This window comes from Sceloporus undulatus, chromosome 8, assembly GCF_019175285.1.
Source record: "Sceloporus undulatus isolate JIND9_A2432 ecotype Alabama chromosome 8, SceUnd_v1.1, whole genome shotgun sequence".
NCBI lineage: Eukaryota > Metazoa > Chordata > Lepidosauria > Squamata > Phrynosomatidae > Sceloporus > Sceloporus undulatus.
In genome coordinates, this window is record NC_056529.1 from 24,692,407 (window position 1) to 24,714,386 (window position 21,980).

The 21,980-nt window shown below is 47.6% G+C and overlaps 2 protein-coding genes across 4 annotated transcripts; one reads left to right on the forward strand and one right to left on the reverse strand.

Moving 5' to 3' along the window:
• Positions 1–615: 615 nt before the first annotated feature.
• On the reverse strand, positions 616–8,243 carry SMCR8 (SMCR8-C9orf72 complex subunit). The gene is made up of 2 exons (XM_042437356.1): positions 4,760–8,243; positions 616–3,902 (listed from the first exon to the last, which is right to left on the reverse strand). Exons 1-2 carry the CDS (start codon positions 7,123–7,125, stop codon positions 3,449–3,451), a joined length of 2,820 nt encoding a protein of 939 aa, XP_042293290.1. The 5' UTR covers positions 7,126–8,243; the 3' UTR covers positions 616–3,448.
• Positions 8,244–8,755: 512 nt separating this feature from the next.
• Positions 8,756–21,433, forward strand: TOP3A (DNA topoisomerase III alpha). 3 transcript variants are annotated; one of them, XM_042437663.1, is made up of 19 exons: positions 8,758–9,860; positions 10,618–10,677; positions 10,959–11,032; positions 11,233–11,308; positions 11,928–12,036; positions 12,534–12,677; positions 13,086–13,256; positions 13,502–13,602; positions 13,707–13,781; positions 14,332–14,414; positions 14,576–14,783; positions 15,063–15,248; positions 15,387–15,516; positions 16,306–16,419; positions 16,525–16,690; positions 17,559–17,702; positions 18,106–18,228; positions 18,691–19,361; positions 20,321–21,433. In XM_042437663.1, the coding sequence occupies exons 1-19, from the start codon at positions 9,669–9,671 to the stop codon at positions 20,488–20,490; spliced, it is 2,997 nt and encodes a 998-aa protein (XP_042293597.1). In that variant the 5' UTR covers positions 8,758–9,668; the 3' UTR covers positions 20,491–21,433. The 3 variants fall into 3 exon arrangements, with proteins under 3 accessions (XP_042293596.1, XP_042293598.1, XP_042293597.1); XM_042437662.1 differs by having other exon boundaries at positions 8,756–9,860; positions 16,306–16,690; XM_042437664.1 differs by having other exon boundaries at positions 8,756–9,860; positions 16,306–16,690; positions 18,691–18,798.
• The last annotated feature ends 547 nt before the right edge of the window (positions 21,434–21,980 follow it).

Consider the following 21,980-nt stretch of genomic DNA (forward strand, 5'->3'; position numbering starts at 1 on the left):
TTAAACGCCAAGAAGGGTGGGTGAATTAGGATGAATGCATGTGGATATTTGGGGTTGAGAAGAGCAGCAATTCTGACCCAAGACCCATCTTTCATGACAGATGGGACCTGAAATCACAAGGCAAACTTTGTCTTCTGGAAATTCATTGTAGGGTATCTTTTAAAACAAGATGTAAGAGGGACACTCAAAGGCTGGCCGGTCTGTCACTCAAAAATCCTGCTGGGTTCTTCAGTTAGTAACTTCACCAATTCAGGGATTTTTCGTGGGTTGTGTTGTAAAAGGCAGGACAAAGACAAACTGAGGACCGTTGTCCCCTAATGTAGGACAGAATGGGGCGATTCAAACAAGCCAGAAAGAAATGGGACACTTGTAACATTCACAGGATGTAAAGTTTCCACCACATTTACTAGGCTCTATAATAGGTTGGGCTATGCAGTACAGGGTCCATTAGCTGACTTTGGCAGGTTACAGACTGCCGAAAAGCAGCAACCAAACGGCACACTCCTTCCTGCGACCTGGAAGAGACACCGCAAGTGCCAAAGCACGCACTTGCAGCGTCATTTCCGGGGCGCGACGTGAGGACGCAGCGCTTCCGCTACGTCAAGATGGCGGCGGCCGTGTGGAACGGCCGCCGCCATTTCATACGGACTCAGTCCGTACTAGGGTTAGGGGCGTCTGGAAGAGATGTCCCTTTCTAACCCTAGTACGTGCTGAGCATGTACTTTCCTGCCCGTTGTAATGGGTCTTTGTGTCCAACTACATGTGAACCCTTCCTTTCTTCCAAAGTGAATGCTACTATGGCTTTTCCCAGCCTGGCACTTGGGACTACGTGTCCCATAACCATCGGGCAGCACAGGTGAGGAGGGATTGTGAGTGTTGTAGTCCAATTCTAGAAGTTGAGGAAAGCTGCCATGTTGAAGTCGCAGAATGCTGGTGGGCTACCAAGATGGATGCCTGAGTTGTGGCAATTCTGGGATCCAATCCTACTCTGAGAGATGTGACCTTAACCTGTCCCCGCATCAAGAGACAAAATCCTTCTCATGAGAACAACTCAAATGTAGAAGACAGAAGAGCACTAGATGCAAAGATGACATTTTCGGGTGGTGCGGCTCCATGTCTTCTGCAGCATCAAGTCTAAAAACTCTTATCTCCCCCTTCCTCCAAAAAAGAGAGACACTTTCTAGTTTTAAGAGCCAAACAGATGCTTGGCTCCCTGGATTCCATATATTCCATTACAAACACAAGAGACGTTACCCATATGGTCTCACCAGCAGACAACATAATAATATGACCCAATACGGTAGTAAAGATTTGGGTTTATGATCCAGTACAAGGTTAGCACAGTGGGTAGGTGCATAGGAAGTCATAGAGAAGCCACCTGCTCCTTGCAAAACTTTTGCTTAGTTGCGAAGGCAGAACTACAACTTGGCCAAACTTGGTGGCCTATCCACACTGTGAAGCCCAATCACATCCAAATCCCAAAGTGCCTTTCCCCCAAAGCCTTCATCTCATTATGGCTGGCTGAGTTTTGCTTTCCTTGGAGGACAGAGAAGCAACAGAGGAGAAATGTGCACAGAGTTTGCACACCTCCTTCCTTACAAAAGCCTCCTGTTTTCTCTAACATTAAAGTAGCAAGGTATCTTTGGGGGAGTAGGGTTAGCTTCTAGGAACACTGTTTTTTACTCAAGGAACTCAAAAGTGCAGCATAACAAGGCGTTCTCCCTTCCAAATGGGAGGCTTCTTCTTTTCTATATATATATATATATATATTTATATTTTATGTCTATATACAGTAGTGCAGCTTTGCATCAAGTTTTCCAGAATCCTCCAGACACCAAACCTGACCCTCTTTGAAGCTTCTTCCGTTACATCAGAAAACTTTACATTCAGTTTTAGAACTCCGCTTCATATAATCACACGGAAAATAGGTTTTTAAAAATTCACGCACATACACACGCACACAAACATACACACTACTCCAGTTATCCTTGTAAAACTTAAGGAGGCCTCTCTGCCCGCTTCATCGCCAACCTCCTGATATGAGGAACAGAAAGAGAACATTTTAAAAAGGGAAATAAAACCAGCAAGGCATCTCTCAACCCTTAAAAGTTATATCCAGCCGGCCTGTTACGATATGCTGCCATACGTATCCACAACCAAGAAGATTCAGGAGAGGTGCAGTCTTGTTTGAGATGTCAGATTTCCAAAGTAAGGAGTTCAGATTCTGCTGGGTTCAACCAGGACTCCACAGACTCAAAAAGCCCCCAAACAGAGGGCAGAGCTTGGGGTTTTGGAGACATTTGGAACGTAAAAGCCCTGTGTGTCCAACTGTCACCAAACTGGATGACCAGCAACCACCATTAACACCCAGTAAATGGAGAGAGGTAGTAAAATTCTTGGAAAGCCTTGGGGTTGAAATGAACGGAACAAGATATGTTGAGACAAAGGATGGGAGCTGCAAGGATCATTGTGGCTGGCTATGCTGCTGATGGCAAACAAAATCCACACATCCAGAAGCAGTTTAGGAGCGTTTGTGTGCGCGCGAAGGGGGTCTAAATCCAGGACGTTCCTTCCCAGTGATGCCTGAGTACCAAGATTTAAGAACAACAGGCCACTCCAAAGCACAGCCTTCCCTTTTGCACCACAGTAAAGACCTCTAAGGTTTCCCTTCCTCTAGGAAAGGGGAACCACTCACAGCCAGGTTTTACCGCTTGACAGTCACACTGTCAAAAACCATTTTGTGCTTTCAAATCTGGGGCAAAGTCTTTGTAATGCCTAAGACCCAGAAGAAATAACCCCTGGGGGATTCTCTCTCTCATTACCCTGTTATTTCCGCTTCTCGGCCTTTCTGCTACAACTATTTCTAGCTCCCAACACAGAGAGAGCTATTATTCCAGGAGCCATTACAGTTCCCAGGGATGTGTCACAGGGACCTTACAGATGGGTGAACTCCTGACGATGGAGACATCTGAAAGCTGACCTCCCTAGATTCTTATTTTCTACTCATGATTCAAAAATTTTCACTTGGCTATACTTCAAATGTTTCTGCAGCTCTTTTTAGCATCTAAAAATGCACACAAGCCCTGGGATGTGGCACCTGCTCCTCATCCTCCCATGCCTATGCCACTGACCGAGTGACAAGCTGTTTTCATTGCTAGATCGCTTGCCATCTCATAAAGGTGCTACCCTCTGATCCCCACTCATTCCCCCCTTTTAACCAGCAATGTAGATTTCAACAGCCTTCTTTTTTCAAAGAGGTCTGAACATGGATTTGGAAGTCTTCATTTTAATCAGGCTGACTTAGCCACTACCTTGGGTCCTCCATATTATACTGCAAGAACTAGCATGTTGACTGTGGAAACTGTGGAAGCCTGGAAATGACCAGAGATGACCACAGAGAAGCGTTGCGTGAGAGTGGGGAAATGGGGCAGGCAATCCAAACACCCGACTAGATTTTGTACAAACAGCTGGGCACATAATCAAACCTGAGCACTGGGCTGACCCCCCGGATAGGATCCTGAACGTACTGCAGTTTCAGAAGCTCAGCAAGATACTGGACGACTTTGCTGTCTTCGTTGGCAAGTCCCAGGTGGATTTTCAAAAAGTTCAGCCGCCGGGAAGCCATGGACTCCTCCGTCTCACCCTCCTTGAGGGGGAGATGGAGGTGGTGGCAGAAGGCGTACAGGAAAGCCTTGGAGCACAGCTGGGTCAGGATGGCCTGGACGTGCATGTAGTAGGTGCTCCCTCGCTTGATTTGCGTGCGGTGGTCGGCCAGCCGGGGGATCAGGGTTCCTCGATATTGGGGGCAGCGAAGGGTCTTGCTGTCGGCGTCCAGGATGCTGACATAACGGCCGTAGCGGCTGAGAGAATGCATCATGCTGACGCCGGTCGGGGAGGATGACCTGGAGAAGAAAAGAGAGATACAGGCAGAGCTATTACAAGACACATAAACTGTCGCCTAAACAGAACGAAGAGGCAGAGAGCATGAGCTAGGAGGCTGCCAATTCCAGTCCCACTTCAGCCCCTCTGGCAAACTAGAACTGATACAAGCACATTCCCCTGGCCATTTCACTTTCCCACTGTGCAGTCACAAAGACAAATGGATTCTTGCTTCCTGATGCGTTCATGTTTATATTTTTGGACTGGGGAGTGAGGTTTCTTATGAAATATAGGAGCATCTGCAACGGTGTGGTGTAGTGATTTAAGCACTGCACTAAGACTCCGGAGAACAGCGTTCAAATCTCTGCTTGGCCATGGAAACCCACTGAGGGACCTTGGAGAAGTCACATGCTCTCAGCCTTAGAGGAAAGGAATGGCAAACCTTCTCCGAAGAAATCTTGCCAAGAAAACCCCATAATAGGGTCGCCATAAGTCAGAAGTGACTTGAAGGCACACAACACACACACCATCTATAGCTTATGGAGACATTCCCACTGTTTTGGGGGACCGCTGGGCCAATTTAGGTCCAAGAGAGGCCCTTTTATCGCAGGAAGTGAAAAGGAAGTGACTTCCACCCTGTTGTTAAAAAGGTCTCTCCTGAACATAGACTGGCCCAGGAAAGCTCAAAAACATGCGAATGTGCTCATATTTGGGGGCATTTTGGAACAAAATGAATGTGGATGGGGTGCAATGCTCCAATGTCTTTTGGGGGGCTAATGAAGCTTCCCAGCCCTCCAAAGTCACCCACCCCTGCTATCATTTCCAACACCGGGTAAGGAAAAGACTTGGGCAGGTTACTTTGGTGGGATTTCTTTGGTACCTCTGCAATCCAATCAGTTTCCACTTCTGAAAATCGGTGATGTGCAAAGGAGAGATGGCCCAGGGCTTCACCGGCTTGGCGTACTCCCCACAGTTTGGGACAAAAATGGAGAGGGCGGTTACGAGTTTCTCTACGATGGCCTTCTCTTCCCCCAGCACCACCAGCGTCCGGCCGCTCAGCAGAGAATAGATGGCAGGGTGGGCGAAGGGATACTGTCGGATGAAGCGCAAGGCGTTCTGGCCAGCTTTCTTCTTCTGCCTTTCCCCGGACTGACCACCAAGAGGCGAAGGGGAAGGAGTCCTGTCCGAGCTGGTGGACGCCGTGCTGCTGATGTAGCTGGTGGAATCGGAGCATTTATCCAGGCTCATTTTGCTCGTCTCTCGGTTGCTTGAGAGATAATGCGGATCAAGTTCATAGGTCAAGAGGCCCCGCAAGACGCCCTCGTGGGAAGAGCAGTCCGTAAAGTTCACGTGAAACCCGTGATCCCCCTGCCGGTAGGGCTGGGGTGGGATACTGACCACACCATCGTCGTCACAATGCTTTGGGACCACATCGGTCGGAGGCTCAAGAAAGTTTGGACTCTCTTTCCCAATGCAACAGGCGGAGTCCACGGGGAGCTGATTCCCCTCCTCAAAGTTGCCCTCCATCTCTTCAGTGCCATCTGGGTTTAAAACAGGGCTGAAGTGAAGACCTTCATCTTCTTCGTCGGCGTAGGTTTCTTCATTAATGGCACTCGGGTAGCTCGCTTTAAAGTCATCCGGGATCAGAGCTTCTGAGGGGCATGTGCTGAGGACCTCGATGCTGTCATCGCTGATGGTCCTCCGACTGACCGCTTTGTTCCTCACCAGCTGCGGACTGGCACATGGCTGGGGCAGGTTGGCCTGGCTTTCAGACTGAGCCAGGGCAGCCGAAGACTTCTCAGTTCCCAAAACCTCAATGCTTTCGCCGCTGCTGACGCTTCCTTTCAGATCCGCATCAAGATACTCCATATTGTCCTGATGGTTGTAAGCCACAGGGTCAGCGACTTCTGTTTCTGGAGCATCTTCAGTCTCCTGATCCATCTTAATGGGCACAGACTCAACACTGGATTTGTAAGACCCCAAGCTGACTAGCGGTTTAGGAACAGGGCAAACGTCCAAACATTTGTCTCCGGGGTTGTCTAGATGAGCTCCCTGGTAGCCGTTCAACTGCCTTTCGGGCTGCCTTTCCTCCAGAGGGAATACATCTTCGAAAAGGAAGTTGGTGATCGTTTGTTGCTTTAAAAGTGCTCTGCTGATCTGACTGGTCAAGAGGTAGCAGACGTCGCCTCTGAACATTTTCTCGATTTGATGCAACTGATCCAGCGTTTGAGTGAAGAAATAAACATCGCAAAGTTCCTGAAGGGTTTTGAGCTTCTTGTCAAAGCATTTGGCAGATTTGGCCTTGATCAGCTTCGGCGTATAAGAGGACCGCCGCGAATAAAGGTGCGTTTCTCTGGGTTCATCGGGTTTTGAGGTAGGAAGCCCTTGCTCCGATTCTTCCTCCTCGGCTTGTTCATTCGCAGCTTCCGGCTCATAAGGATGAAAGTCTGAGTCTTTCTGCTTGCTGTAGGGATAGGATCTGATTTGCTTCAAAAGGTCTTGATGCTCGATGATGGATTTTTCGACGCTGGCCAGTTCGTTCGCTTTCTCAATGGCCTGCGTGGTGTAGTACCCTTTCTCATTGTTCTTCTTCTGGATCTCCGTCTCGGTGTGCAAAACAGTCCTAGTATAATCGAGGTCCTTGAGCTTTTTTTCCAGTTCGTTGGCAAACGCTTTCCGGTTGCCCGTCTTCAGGCATTCGGAGGCTTTCGAGAACTCGGCGGAGAGCTCTTCGAACATCTGCATAATCTTGTGCTCGTCGGCAGAGATGTAAGCCATGCAGAAAGGCCTGACGAAACCCCTGGCTTCGAGGTCGTAGAGAGTCAAGTGGTGGACATATGCGAACGCCCCTTCCTTGGAGTCGCCCAGCACGACTTTCGAATCCTCCACGAAGTTCAGCTTCGGGTACGGGCATCCGGGGTGGTGCCCCACGAAGGAGGCCTGGTAGTCCACCGACATGATGCGGAGGGAGAAGTAGTTGAGGTCGAAGGTGCCAGAGACTTTGGCGTCGTCGGGGACGGTGAGCAAAGGCTGGGGACCCACTTGCTCCGAGAATTCAGAGATGAGGATGAAGTCCCGGGTGAACTTGGCGCTGGAGAGCTTGGACCAAGGGTTGGTGCCTTGGCTGGCGAAAGGGAAGAGCGGGACGGAGTACTCCTCAGGCAAAGCCGGCTCGCTGTTGTTGTAGGCTTCCTCCTCGTAGTCATCCTCCTTGGTAAAAGCCACCACGTCCGGGGCGCTGATCATATTTCCAAGTGAAGATGGCGGCAGCGGCGGCAGCAAACGGACATGGAGGAGAGGAGAGCTGCGCTGCGAACGCCAAGAGTCAACCAGAATCCATCAGCTGAGAGAATGAAGCCCCTCTGGCCCCAAATCAATCTGCTAATCCCCTATTAAGCTCCACTTCCCTTCACTGGGGAGGCCTTGATACCTGAGGGACCCTAGGGGCAACTGCCCCTTTGAGCTCCTAGTCTATGGGGCTGTTTATCCTCACAAGGATCTAGACCCTTTGCCCAAAGGGAGCTTATCACATTTCTGGCTATTGATTCCTCTGTTTAAGACCCTGTTTTCCCTGCAGTGTTTGCGGGGGGCCTTGTGGCACTCACCCTCCTTTGTACCCCTCACCCTTTGTGGGGTTGGACTTGTGGGGTTAGGCAAGGAGGATTACTGCCTGGCTGTGGGGCTCAGTAAGAGGGTCCCTGCCTGGCTGTGGGGCTGAGGAGGAGAAGGTAGTAACCACCTGGCTGTGGGGCTCAGTGAGATAAGATGAGCAGTGCCTGGTTGTGGGGCTGAGATGGGGCAGGTAGTAACTGCCTGGCTGTGGGGCTCAAAGAGATGAGGGTAACTGTCTAGCTGTGAGGCTGAGGAGACGGGGGTCACTGCGTGGCTGTGGGATTCAAGAGGAGAAGATGACCACGGCTTGGCTGGGCGGCTGGGGAGAAGAGGGCCACTGCCTGGTTGGGGGCTCAATGAGGTGAGGGTCGATGTCTGGCTGTGGGGCACAAGGGGGCTGTGGGGCTCAGGAGGAGGAGGAGGAGAGGCCCACTGCCTGACTGTGGGGCTCTGAGACAGGAGGGCCACTGCTTGGCTGGAGAGGAGGCTGAGTGGTCACTTGTGGGTCAAGCCTGCCAAGAGGGCTCCAACCTCCTCCCTCTGACCCCCAAAGGCCAGGCCCCTCCTCGACTGCCCTTCCTGGGAAAGGGCTCAGTCTCCTCCCTCTCCCTCTCTCCGACCCCTCAGCCCTGAAAAAGGCGGGCGCTAGGACCAGCCCGGGACCCTCCTCCGCCCCTCGCCTTTCGCCGCTTCTCCCTCACAGACGCCTCCGCTGCCGCCGCCGCCGCCGAGTGGCAGCCATCTTGGAATCACATGACACCTCACGGGTTGACCCCAATGACCCCGGAAGTGGTTCCTTTTCCCTCAGGGCCTGGTTTTTATTTCCTTAACCCTTACCTACACTTTTGTCCTTTTAAGAAATAAAGTCATTATATGCGTGTGCGTGTAATTTTATTTATGAATAAATAAATAAATAAATAAAACGAGGGAGGGGCATTGTGGGAATTGTAGTCCCTCCATTTACATCACTTCCCTGTATTAACATTTAATTAAAAATTATTATTATTATTATTATTATTATTATTCACCATACAACCCAAAAGGCGGCATAACTCTCCCTGTCTTGAAAACAAGCTTAAATTTTTTATTTAAAACCACTTTTTAATGAACCGGAAATGGCGTCATCGGCGCGAGGCATTGTGGGCGCCTGTGTAGTTCTTTGCCCTCTTCCTGACTCGCCTCTGTCTCTCTTTCCACTGCGAGGCGGTCCTCTCTCAGCGTTCTATTCTTTACGACAAGGTGCCGTAAAGCGAGAGGCGGCAGGTAAACAAACCCGCCTCGCCCATCATGCCTCGCTTTGCGACAGCGGCGGGCGCGGAATACGGCAGGGACGCGGGAAAACCTTGTCTGTAGGGAAGAATAAAAAGAAAGGAGTGTGGAAGGAAGGAAGGAGATAAAAAGGGGCTGTTTTAGGGGGAGAAGAGCTTTTCTCTGTAGGAAAAGTGACCCTTGGGAGGAGAGGAAAGGGGACACTGGAGGGGAAAGAAAGGCCTTTTCCTTCAGCAAAAGTGATACTTGAAGATAGAGGAAAAGCCTTTTGGGGTTGGTTTTTTGGGGGAGCATGAGAGAAGATCAGGGGCGGCAGGCGTTTGGAAAAGGACTGCCTTCTTGAGTGGCAGCTGCATTCTGGGGTTGGAAATGCAGAGACTGAGAGTGTGAGAGGAAGGGTTCCTAGGAAGGGGAAAGGTCTGTTTCTGAGGAGAGGTTTGGAAAAGGTTTGGACAGTTCAGGGTTCAGGTAATAAATGAACAAATGAATGAATAAATAGGGAGAGGAGGAGAGCAGCCTATGAGGAAAGAGCAGGAAGGTACTTATAAGAAGATATCACTTGTCGGGAGACTGGGATCGGAAGAGCGTTGCTGGCCCAGATTCCTTAGCCTTGGATGTGGAGGAGCGTCTTTTGCTGGAGCCAAAGAGGAAAGCAAGCAAGCAAGGAAAAAGCACACCTCCATCTTAGATCTGGAATGGACCCTGAAACTCGTCTTATTTGCCCAGTTTTGGAACAGGGATCTTGCCTGTGATGGAAAGGAAGGCCCTGGTTGACCTGACAGTCTGGACTATCCTTGCCAGTTGAGGCTTTTCAAGGAATGCATATGAGAAACACCAGAGTCTTTGGCCGCTCTTAACGCCGTTCCCGCCATGTCTTGGCAGCCTGGGGCTTGGGCCTGGTGCTCAGGATGATTGGCCTGGCCCTGTTGCTTCCCCGCCGTGGATCCGGATTGCTCTCCCGCACCTGGAACCGTCGCTTCTCTCCATCTGCTGCTGTGGAAATGGCGTTCCGGAATGTCCAGAAGGTCCTCTGCGTGGCGGAAAAGAACGACGCGGCCAGAGGGATCGCGGACATCCTTTCCAACAGCAGGATGAGGAGGGTAGGGGAGGACAAGAACGCGCTCATAACCACTGCACCACACTCCAACCCTCAAACCACTGCACCACACTCAGGTAGGCAACCTGGACTGCAGCTCCCATGTCCCAGAGCACCAACTATGCTAGCAGGGGCCTATGGGAGTTGGAGTCGAAAACCTCCAAAGAGCACCAGGTTGCACATATGTCTGCTCTTCAGATGTGCAATCTGGTGTCTTCAGAGGTTTTCGACTCCAACTCCCATGGTGCTCTGGGACATGGGAGCTGCAGTCCAGGTTGCCTACCTCATTGTGGTGCAGCAGTTTGAATGTTGGATTGGGACGCTGGGAGATCAGGGTTTGAATCCCGACTCAGTCACAAAACCCACTGGGGGACCTTGAGCAAGTCACACTCTCTCAGCCTCAGAGGATGGCAATGGCAAACCCTCTGAAGAAGAAAATCCCATGAATAGGGTCACATTGGGGCAGCGATTCCCAAGCTTTGTTCCTCCAAGTGTTGTGGACTTCAACTCCCAGAAGCCCCAGCCAGATTGGCCAATAGTCAAGAATTCTGGGGCCTGAAGTCCAAAACAACTATCTGGAGGATCCAAGTTTGGGAACCACTGCCTTAGAGTCGAAAACAACTTGAAGGCACACAACAACAACAACAACAACCCTGATCTCTGGTGACCTATGGTTTCTTGAGAAGATTTGTTCAAAGGGGGTCTGCCCTTGCTTTCACAGTTTTTAATGCTTGGAAATTGTTCTTTTTCTGTCTTCCTAGAGAGAAGGGTTCTCCAAGTTCAACAAAATCTATGAATGCCAATATCCCTTGCTTGGGCAGGTATGTGTCCGACTATCCGTTGTCTTGTTTTCCTGTCGGTCAGTCTATTATTATACATGTGTGCGCAATATTAAATTGTGACAGTAAGCTTACTATCATAATCTCTTTCAGAAAGCATTATTGGTTCATCTTTGGGAAGCCACTGTGAGTGGTGCATGGCAATAGCTATAACAAATACCTTTATTATCTTATACTGAGTCGGAGAAGACTTTCTCTTTGAAGCAAGGAGCTTTAAACAAACCTTGCAGGAAATATCATCTGTGTTATTCTGTCTTCTGCAGAACGTAACTGTGGTGATGACATCTGTTTCTGGACATTTGCTGGCTCAAGAGTTCAAGCTGCCGTTTCGGAAATGGTAAGGATTGGCAGATCTCAGCGTTCAGTTGCATTTCCGTAACCATAAACTGAGATGTTGAACAAGAGAAAGTGCTAATATAAAATTGTCACCTGTACACTAGCAGATGTGTATGGACACTTGCAAGTCAAGTGAGCACCTTATGCTTCTTTCTTCTGTCTCTTTACCTTATTGTCTTCCCATTGATCCTTTTTTATTAGGCACAGCTGCAACCCACTTGTCCTCTTTGATGCTGAAATCGAGAAATTTTGCCCTGAAAACTACCTGGACATCAAGGTGAGTTTTGCTGCAAGGCTCTTCCTGCCAATAGTGGGATATCCTTACCTCCATTTCCTTGACACTAATCAAAACAGCTTAATGTATAAGACTAATGAGTGGGTAGGATAGGATAGGAGGGATTTCTTTTTCTTCACATGTAGACAAAAGCAGTGATAAGTTGGGAAGGTCTGATGGTAGTCCAAATGGAAGTGTTTTTGTATTGCTTCTGTTGCAGAAAAGAGGTACAGCTGGAAGGCATGATCAGGTCTCTAGTCTAGATGGAGTTCTTGCTGGCTGCCAGGAGTGACATTCCCATACCTTTGTTGATGCCTAAAGGGTCTCTTTTCTTCTTGAGTCCCTATCACCTATTGACTTATGATGACCCCATGAATTTAATGGGATTTTCCTTGGCAAGGAATACCCAGAGGTGGTTTTTGCCAGTCCCTTCCTCTGAAGTATAGTAGTGGCCAAATTCAGATCTCAGACCCACGTTTGGAGCACCTTTGGCTCAGTGTGGCTTACCTGTTAGCATCGTGGTATGTTTATGTTCCCATACCTGAAGCATATGTGTCAGGCTGTAATGAAATTCGTTGGGTTTGGCTGCTTCTCTCAACTTTCCCCGCATGACTGCTTTCAGCGGACGCTCGAGCGAGAAGTGCAACACTGCCAGGCTCTGGTGATTTGGACAGATTGCGATCGTGAAGGCGAGAACATAGGCTTTGAAATCATTCAGGTTTGCAAAGCAGGTATGTGGGTGATGGTATGGCTTGTTACCTCTCTGGATTTATTTAGGATATTTGTACCTCCCTCTTCTGCCACAAAGGCTCTCAGAGTGGCTTCCGAATGGCCAATTAGGCAGTTCCCTGCCCTTGGGCTTACAATCTAAATAAGACATGAGACACAAGGAAAAGGGAATGGCAGTGGAGGAGGAAATTAAGTCTGGTAAATACTGCTGGTTCTCCTCTCCCTCCAAGGCTAGGACAAAGGCAATTGGGATGGAGGCTTTCATCTACTTTTAGGCCTAGGCATGATGGAGCTGTTCCTGCCCCTTCTTTTCTCCCTCCAAGGCCAGGACAGTGACCTAAACCAATCTTCTGGGTCAGAAATCTTGGCCAGTGCTGGGGCCTCCACCTCTAAGCAGAACATTCCATGCTGCAACCCATCCGTTTTGTTCTATTTATGTAGCTGCTTCCCTCAGCCTCTAAAAAACTTGCCTTGAATCTCTCTTTCTCTCCCCGGACAGTGAAGCCAAGCCTGCAGGTGTTCCGCGCCCGCTTCTCCGAAATCACCCCCCGTGCCATAAGAGCCGCCTGCGAGAATCTCACCCAGCCTGATCAGAACGTGAGTGATGCTGTGGAGGTTAGGCAAGAGTTGGATCTCAGGATAGGTGAGTTTGTGGGTCAGCTTACAGGTGTCCTTCCTGCCCTCCTCTAGTTGCATTTGAGACTCAATATAATTTGAAATGGATTTTGTTGTATTATCATGCACCAGAACAGGACATTTTTGTCCCCCAGAGTTGCCTTTCATTGTTGAATACACACAGAACTCAACCCACAATGTAGACGCTTTGTAACATAGTTGGCTGAGCAATTACAAACAAAGTCTGCAAGTTTCACCCACTTCCCACATTTTTTTTGATAGACAATATAAAAGAATATAAGGTCTAGAAGATCTCACAGAAGCACTGACGTTGCCGATAACCCCTTCAGTAATTGCTGCCTCTCTAGTATGATAGAGACAGGCCAGGCTCTCTTTATGATTAGCCCTTTCTATTAACCCTTTCTTCTTTGCCCAGGTGCTGCCTTCACTCGCTTTCAGACCTTGAGGCTCCGGAAGATTTTCCCCGATGTTCTAGCGGAACAGCTGATCAGCTATGGGAGCTGTCAGTTCCCAACGCTGGGGTTTGTGGTGGAAAGATTCAAAGCCATTCAGGCCTTTGTGCCTGAGACATTCTACAAAATTAAAGGTATTTTTGCAGAGTATTTATTCATTTGGTTTATATATCACTCTTTCCCTCTCCTGGGATGGGATGCAAGACAGTTTCCAACTTAATTTTTGAAAGGTCCAGTAAACCAACCCGTCCTCCAAATTTATACATATTAAAAATTAACTGCCTGAACCACACAGTTCTGTAACTCTACAAGAAATGCTGCTGCGTATCACCTTGTTGGGTATCACCTGTCTCAAAGGTGACCTGTTTCCTCCTTGCAGTGACGCATGATCATGAAGAGGGCACCGTGGACTTCAGCTGGAAGAGGAACCGTCTCTTTAACCACATAGCATGCCTTGTCCTCTACCAGATGTGCACAGAGGTAGGAAACCTTGTGGCCTACTCCATACATTACCTGTTTTAGCTTTTCAAGCCCATTGAATGAGTGTGCTCTCACTCTTTCTTGGTGCTTGTTTTTGCTCTTAGGAACAAGTGGCCACCGTTGTGGAAGTTGGGAGCAGACCAAAGAGCAAGTGGAGACCCCTGCCGCTGGACACCGTGGTAAGTTTAGGGAAAGGTGGTCCTAAAAGTAGAGTATTGTAACAATGGCTCCTAGGGAAGCATCTCACACAAGCCCTCTGCATTCCTAATTGATCCTCTCTTTAGAAACTCTGAAAAAAGAATGCTCAAGGGTAAACTGCTCTTGGCAAACATTGTCCTGGTTGCATCTAAAATACCTGGGTCATTTAACCCACCCGCCAGGCAGGCCCTCTGGATGTTGTTATTCCTCACTATGGGCTTTTCTGGCTAGGGCTGCTGGGAGCTGCAGTCCTACCCCATTTGGAAGACCACACACTTCCCACTTGGAATTCCCATTCCACTTTAGAAGATCTTGCTTTCATCTTTTCATGTTTCCCTGACGGTTTCCACCTTGTGGTGCCAGGCTAGTTAAAACAGACAGCAGCCTTACAGTTCTCAGGGGCTGGATGAATGCACTGGAGTTCAAGCCTTATTATGTCCTTGCTAAAGACAGTAGACTGAGGTGAGAGTATCAACCTCATAGCAACTCAGTGTTCAAACCTGTTTTTCCTTTGTCTTTATCTTATCCCAGGAACTTGAGAAGCTGGCTTCCCGTAAACTGAAAATAAATGCCAAAGAAACCATGAAGATTGCTGAAAAGCTGTACACTCAAGGGTAAAGCATGACTTTTTACTTATGCTGCTTACATAAAATGAATAACATTTCAGCTGGTGCTTTTTCTCCAGAAACAGCAACAATGGGAAATATGATTTGTTTAATGTTTGTGCATTTAGAATTTTGAAAGGTTTTCTGTCATCTTTTTGTTGTTGTTGTAGGTACATAAGTTATCCTAGAACAGAAACCAACATTTTCCCCAAAGACTTAAACCTCCCCAACTTGGTGCAGCTTCAGACCCCAGACCCCCGATGGGGAGCCTTTGCACAAAGGATTCTCGACCAGGGTGGGCCAACCCCACGCAATGGAAACAAATCGGATCAGGCTCACCCTCCCATTCATCCTACAAAACATGCGAGTAACTTGCAGGTGAGCCTCTGTGACTGTCCAGGGCCTCTCTTTTCTCAGTGGCTACACCAAATAGAGCTGCCAAGGTATACATTCATCTTCCTTTTGTTCTGTTTTGCTAACTTGATACTGCCAGAACATGTATGACAGTTTACCCAATGAGGAAACTAGAGATAGACATAGATATATGTATATTATCTATTTCTACCCCCTGAGACTGAATTTCACAGTTGAACTGATAACCTTGCTTTCCTCTATCTGCAATTTATTCTTGACATATTTTCCTTTGCCTATCATTAGGGGAATGACCAGCGGCTGTATGAATTCATTGTGCGCCACTTTCTGGCCTGCTGCTCCCAAGATGCAAAAGGCCAGGAAACAACAGTGGAAATTGACATTGCTAACGAACGCTTTGTGGCTCACGGCTTGATGATCCTGGCTAGAAATTACTTGGATGTCTATCCTTATGAGAAGTGGAGCGATAAGGTGGGAGCTTTTGACCTTCAAGCTCAGCAGTGGATAAATGACCCTCTTGCAGCGCCATTTGGTCTTTTCTATGCCGTCATCTCATTACATTGTGTTCTGTCTTTCTCCATCTCCCATCTATCCACCACTGCCCTACAGGTGATCCCATTTTATGAGAAAGGATCTCGCTTCCAGCCCACCACAATGGAGATGGTTGATGGGGAGACCAGCCCCCCGCAGCTGCTGACAGAAGCTGACCTCATTTCTCTCATGGAGAAGCACGGCATTGGTCAGTATTGTAAAGGCTGCGTACCATAGATAAGTGATGGCGTTTCTTAAGGAGATGGCTTTTGGCGTTTCTGCCTGATGAAGACGCCAGTGGATCTTTGAAAACTTGCATCATGTATTTTGTGCGTTTTAGGTCTCTCTGCAAAGGTATAACTTTTGTGGAGTTTAGATTTTGTTTTATCTGAATATGTGATAGTCTGCCTTCCTGTTCTCTATTGCTGAAACAGGAAATGCTTTGTGGAATATGTACTGTAGGGATAAAATAGGTCAATAAAGGATTAATGAATGTATTATCAGGGTATTGGCAAGCAAGGAGGTATGGGCAGACATGGATGGATGGATATTGCTCACAAGGACCTGAAACTTTGACTTGTGGTTAAAACAAAAGAGCCTTATGGTGTCATAAAGATAAGCTCACTTTATTTGCTATAAGCCTTTCATGGACTGCAACCTCTGACTCACTCTGAACCCAATGTTTTTGGACTGCATGCCTCTGGTGAAGAATGCTGCTGGTTGCAGTCCAGCAACATCTCTTCCAACCCTTACTTTGAAAAACAAATAGAAGAGATTACTCATTATGGACTTTCTACTTGCACCTTACATTACATTTTAAAATGTAGCTTTGATAGTGTCAACATTTTCCCTCTGCCCTTCCCTTGTTGTAGGGAACTGCACTACTTATAGCTTGTTACTTTCCTGTTGCAGTGTAGGGAGTAAATTATATCAAGTGGTGTAATCGACCTTCTCCTCTCCTTGTGTGTGGGAGCTAACAGATTGCAATTGTTTTCAGGGACTGATGCCACCCATGCAGAACACATTGAGACCATCAAGTCACGCATGTATGTGGGCCTCACTCCAGACGAGAGGTTCCTTCCAGGGCATCTGGGGATGGGGCTGGTAGAAGGTAAGGATGAGACCTTCTGGGTGAACTTGGGCAGGTTACTCCTGGTGGTGTTGAAAGAAAGGAACTTCTTCCTTCACAGCAAGGGATTTTTGCTCCTATCCCCAGGCTATGACTCCATGGGGTATGAGATGTCCAAGCCTGACCTTCGAGCCGAACTTGAGAAAGACTTGAAGCTAATCTGTGAAGGGAGGAAGGACAAGTCAGTTGTACTGAGAGAGCAGATCCAGAAGTACAAACAAGTTTTTATAGAGGCTGTGCAGAAGGCAAAGAAGTGAGTACCAAATGCTTCTGGCCTCTCTTAGGGCTCAGCTGCACCTGACCCAGGAAAGGTGGCTGAGCAATGCATTGTTTGTAACTACTACTCTGGTGTCAACAGCGAAATAAGTAGAAGTGCTTGTTGGAAACCTGGATTCAAAGTCCTTTTCTCCCATGGACTCATGGGGAAATCACCTTGAGCCTTGTCTGCTCATCTATAAAATGAGAATATTTATTTGAGGGAGGGGGAAGCCAAGTGTTTGTGTCATGGATGTCATGCAATATACCCTGGGAGAGGCTGGCTTTCTGTGGTTCAAAACAGCTCTCTTAAGTGGATGGTGTTATTATCCTGTAGACCATATTATGTTAAGGTCTTGCCTGTGAATCCTTTTTTATCTGGAGTACTTGAAAGAGAGGACAACTCAGTTCCAAAAAGAGGCAAATCAGAAAGGCTTTCATTATTAAAATATCTATCTACTGGTTGCTCATGCTGCCTGCTCAAGATTGTATGTGTGTGATTCCTGAATCATGTACGCAGATCTCTTGTTTTCCTCACATACTCCAGATGGCAACCTGTGTGTCTATATTCTCTGTAGATTCCATTTTGGTTTTCTCTCTAGTCTTTATATATTCCATAGCAAGAATTGACTCTTCTAGTATCCTCTTTTGCTTTAACAAATCCCACCTTCTCCCTCCAAAAATGTATCTTCCCTATCCCTAACCTGTAGCCTGACTGTCCATAACCCATTGTACAGGAACTGGTCTTAGGTTGCCTGTATGTTTTACATACAAATCTTTACTATCTTTCCACCCGTGATTTGACCAGAACATCTGTCAATAGGGGAAAAACAAGCAAGCCCCGCTTTTTCTGACTCTTTCCACAGGTTGGATGAGGCCCTGTCTCAGTATTTTGGAGAAGTGACACCGATTGCACAGGAGGAAGAAATTTACCCAGCTATGCCAGATCCTGTGAGGAAATGTCCGCAGTGCAACAGCGACATGGTCTTGAAAACCAAGAAGAATGGAGGGTCAGTGTGTGGGTGCCAAGTCGCACAGATATGTATGTGTATGTGTTTATATGCATATGCAATCTGCCATTTTAGAGAGGAACCTGAAAAGGATGAAAACTATTGCAACTTCTGCAGTGAAGATTCCCCAGAATTAGCTAACCTGGCACCGCTTGTCATTTCTTAATATGTTGTCACTCTGGAGACAGGACAAGGGCTGAGTCAAAGTGTGTGTTCAACTAATAAACGAATCCGTGGTGAATTGTCTGTAGGTGATTCTTGCTTCTCCTTGGTGACCAACCAGATTTTGACAGTAGGAATTTGACACCCTGCAAGATCCTGGAATTAACATGTTCGCTGCCTATTGAAACGCTTAATGTTACTTCTTTGTTAAATCATAATAACTAAACAAACGTTCCCCCAGGTTTTACCTCAGCTGCTTGGGCTATCCAACCTGTAAATCGGCCGTCTGGTTTCCTGATTCAGTGCTGGATGTCAGCAAGGATGACTCCATCTGTGATGTGTGCAAACCCCATCCAGTTCACAGGTGAGTGCTTTTTGAATACATGGATGAACAAAAACTGACCCTCCAGATGTTGTTGGACTGCAGCTTCTAGCATCCTTCACCCTCCATCTCATGGGACGGACTCACTATATTCTGGCTCATAGGACTGATATAAGTTAGATTGCAGATTGTTTTCAACAGTGGAAAGAAAAGGTTTACTACCTCGTTTTGCTTTTGTGTCCCAAATATCTTCTGCCCGGTGAAGGGACCATGGCCTTTGCCTGTGTCCAGCCTCCCTCCACCACCATCTTCAACTCAAGCTTAACACCTCAGGAATGCTGCAACTCTGACCTTCCGTAATCACATTTTGTCCCCCTAAAATGAAATTTGGGGAGCGAAGGATAATTTATTTGGTGTGACAGAGGTTGCTGCTACTCCTGCACTGAAGCCACCTTGCAACCAAAAACTAGCCCTGGGCTGACTTCTACTGCTTATTTCCTTTAGGTTGAAGCTGAAGTTCAAGCGGGGCAGCCTTCTGCCCCTGATGCCCCTGGAGTTTGTTGGCTGCATTGGAGGCTGTGATGAAACACTGCGGGAGATCCTGGACCTGAGGTATCTGCAAGGACCACCCCGACCCTTGCAGCCAGACAGCCACCTACCAAACCATTCCCTGAACCACACATCTGGGAACAATGGCCAGGGTCTCCTTGCACCTTCCTTCCCAACGCCTCCCACAAGGCCAGGCCAGACTCTTCCCGCTGCATCTGCTGGTGTCAGCGAGGACAATGCGGTGGTGTGCAACTGTGGAGAAGAAGCCGTGCTTCTCACTGTCCGGAAAGAGAATGCCAACCAAGGCCGGCAGTTTTATAAATGCAAGACAGGGAGTTGCTCCTTCTTCCTTTGGGCCGACCAGCAGCCAGAGAATAGGACTCCCAGTGCAGCCAGGGATCCTGGCCCTCCCAAGCGATGGGACAGGAGCTTAGCCCGTTCCCAGAGTGAAGGCTCCACTCCAGGTGGAGGCGGCGGAGGGGCTGTTTGCAGGTGCGAACAGCCCTCTGTCACCCGGACGGTTCTACGAGAGGGGCCCAATAAAGGACGCCAGTTCCACACCTGTGCCAAGCCCAGAGAGCAGCAATGCGGCTTCTTCCAGTGGGCGGATGAAGACGTGGCACCAGGTAAGGGAAGAAGCAGCCCCATGGGGTAGACCAGTATGTTCTGGGCACCCCATTTTAGGATGGATAGAGACAAAGTAGGTTCAGAGGAGAGGTATGGAGAACAACACCTGTGTGGAAACATTGAGGGAGCTGGGCATGTATAGCCTGGTGAAGAGAAGACTGACACAATTGCCCTCTTTAAATACTTCAAGGGCTGTCACAGAGAGAAGGATTATTATTATTATTATCCTTTATTTATAAAGCGCTGTAAATTTACACAGGTTTGTTTGCCACCGCCTCAGAGGGTAGGACCATGTCTAATGGTTTTAAACCATAGGAGGGTAGATTTTGATTGAACCTGAGAAGGGACTTCTTGACAGTGAGAGCAGTTCCACAATGGAAGCTGAAGCGGCGGTGAAGTCTCCTCTGGATGTTTTTGGAAAGATGCTGGAGATTTTGCCCTGAGCAGTGGGTTGGTCTCAGTGGCATAAAGGGTCCCTTCTACCTCTGTGAATCTGTATGTCAGGATCTGGATTAAGCTACGTTTTTTCTTTAGGGCTTCCCTTTTGATCTCTGCTCATTAAGATGTAACCTTTCTGGTTTTAAAAGTTTTAAATAGACTAAGGATGCTAAACCTTTTAAAACAGTTTTTTTAATCTTTTTACATGGAGTTTTTGAATTGTCTTAACATAAATAGCTTAATTCTATTTTAATGTTCACTTTTTCCCCTCAGAAAGGATGGGGAGAGAAGTTTTGTTTGTAGTTCTGGAATGCTGCTCTTATTGCGTCCAAGTTCAATTAAAGGAGGTGGAGAAAACTCAAACCGTTTTACCTGTACAGACCTTGTTGCAGGGGAGGCATTTTTAGATGCTGGGTCAGCCCCAAGACGGCCCTTTGTCCTGACTCACAGTAGGGTATCTCCTTACATTCTAATGAAACTTGGCACAAGTGTTTTCTGAAGTGTTTTTCCTTCCTTGCAGCCTTTCCTTCAAGTCATTCCATGAACGGAGGCACGAGGGGGTCAGGAACCAAAACAAAAAGATCAGACAGCGATTCATCTCTGAAGGCACCGACTACCAAGAAGCCACGGACTTGTGGGATTTGCCACCAAGCCGGCCATACCAGGAAGACGTGTCCTCAGAATCGATGATGCTGGGCAGCCCTCAGAATTGAGCCCAAGGTGTTCTTAGCGATGGAGGAGACAGAGAGAGAATGAATGCACTGTGACATGTTTGCCAGGGATAGGAAGTCTGTTTGAGGACTCAGACTTAAGAACCCTCTCACAGAATACAAGCAAAAGATCAGGCCTGAGTTCCATAAACCAATTACCCTCTGGACCTGTTTTCCTGATCTTGGTGTGTTCAGAAGTTTGGACTGAGTTGGAAAGGCAGGCAGTTTTTTCCCAGTAGCACTTCCCAGCTGTGTAACAATTGATAATAACTTTCCCCAGTTGTATGTTTTACTTTTAAGTCCTTTCCCTGAAGTGCCTAAATCACAGAGTGTTGCACGCTCCACATTTTGAAATGGCAAAGAAAACTTTGAGAGACACCAGCTGTACAAAAACACTTAGCTGAAAAAGCCTAGTTGTTGGGTAGGTCTTCACTAAAACATTTGAAAGGTCAAGAGGGCCTAGTCCAAAGTTTTCTGACTTCTCCATACCATCACACCGGAAAATGAGGTTGAATAAAGCTGCTACAAACTAAGCTTTTGCTGAGACATCCATGGCTGTCAACTTTCCGTATATTTCCTATGTATCCTGGGAGTACATTTACAGTGCCTTTACTGCTGCTCATATCTGGAAGACACAAAACTTCAGCGGTCCCACCAAGTTGAACTTTTCCTTCACTGTTTGACAGCAAATATCTCTGCCCCTGGATACAAACAGCTTCTGTTTTGACAACAGCCAGTCTCAGTTGCTTACACAAGGGAAGGAAGAGTGTATGCCATGCATAGAAGCTAAACGTCACTTCCTTCATCTAGGACCATGAATATGTTCTCCCGACTCTTCCGGACGCTGCTGTTGCTGCCTAGTACCAACTGATTTAGGTAACGTCCTTGCCTTATTAAGATTAAAATATATATTTTATGTTTAACCTGTGTGTCAGATATTTCAGGATTCATATTTCAGCCTTGTGTGACCCAGCATGTAGTGCTTTGAGTGATGGAGTAGGACTCAAAAGAGACCAGCATTTCAACCCTTGCTCAGCCTTGGAAACCCATTTCATGCCCTTGGGTACTATCTCTCAGCCTCGGAGGGAGGCAATGGTAATCCCTCTCTGGCCAAATTTTGTTCCATGATTGAGTCACCATGAATCAAGTGGAAACCACTTGAAAGCTTTACTGAGTTCACAATTTCCAGAAGGAAGGGAAAGTCACTGGTGGAATCCTAAGTATGCCATTCTATTAAAAACCCACCCATGGCATCATAGGTTCACAATTCTTGTGAGGGAGGCATCTTTTCCTGCCCACTAAAAGCTCCTCTGGGCCTTGAAGATGATGTAAGCAGAAAGGAACAGTCAAACAGGTACAGATACGGTTTCTAGCATCCCTTTATTCTTCACCTGAATAAGTCACACATTCCCACTTTTCCAGCAGCAGCCTTTGTAGTTAAGGAAATAAAAGTACACCAAATTTCCCCCT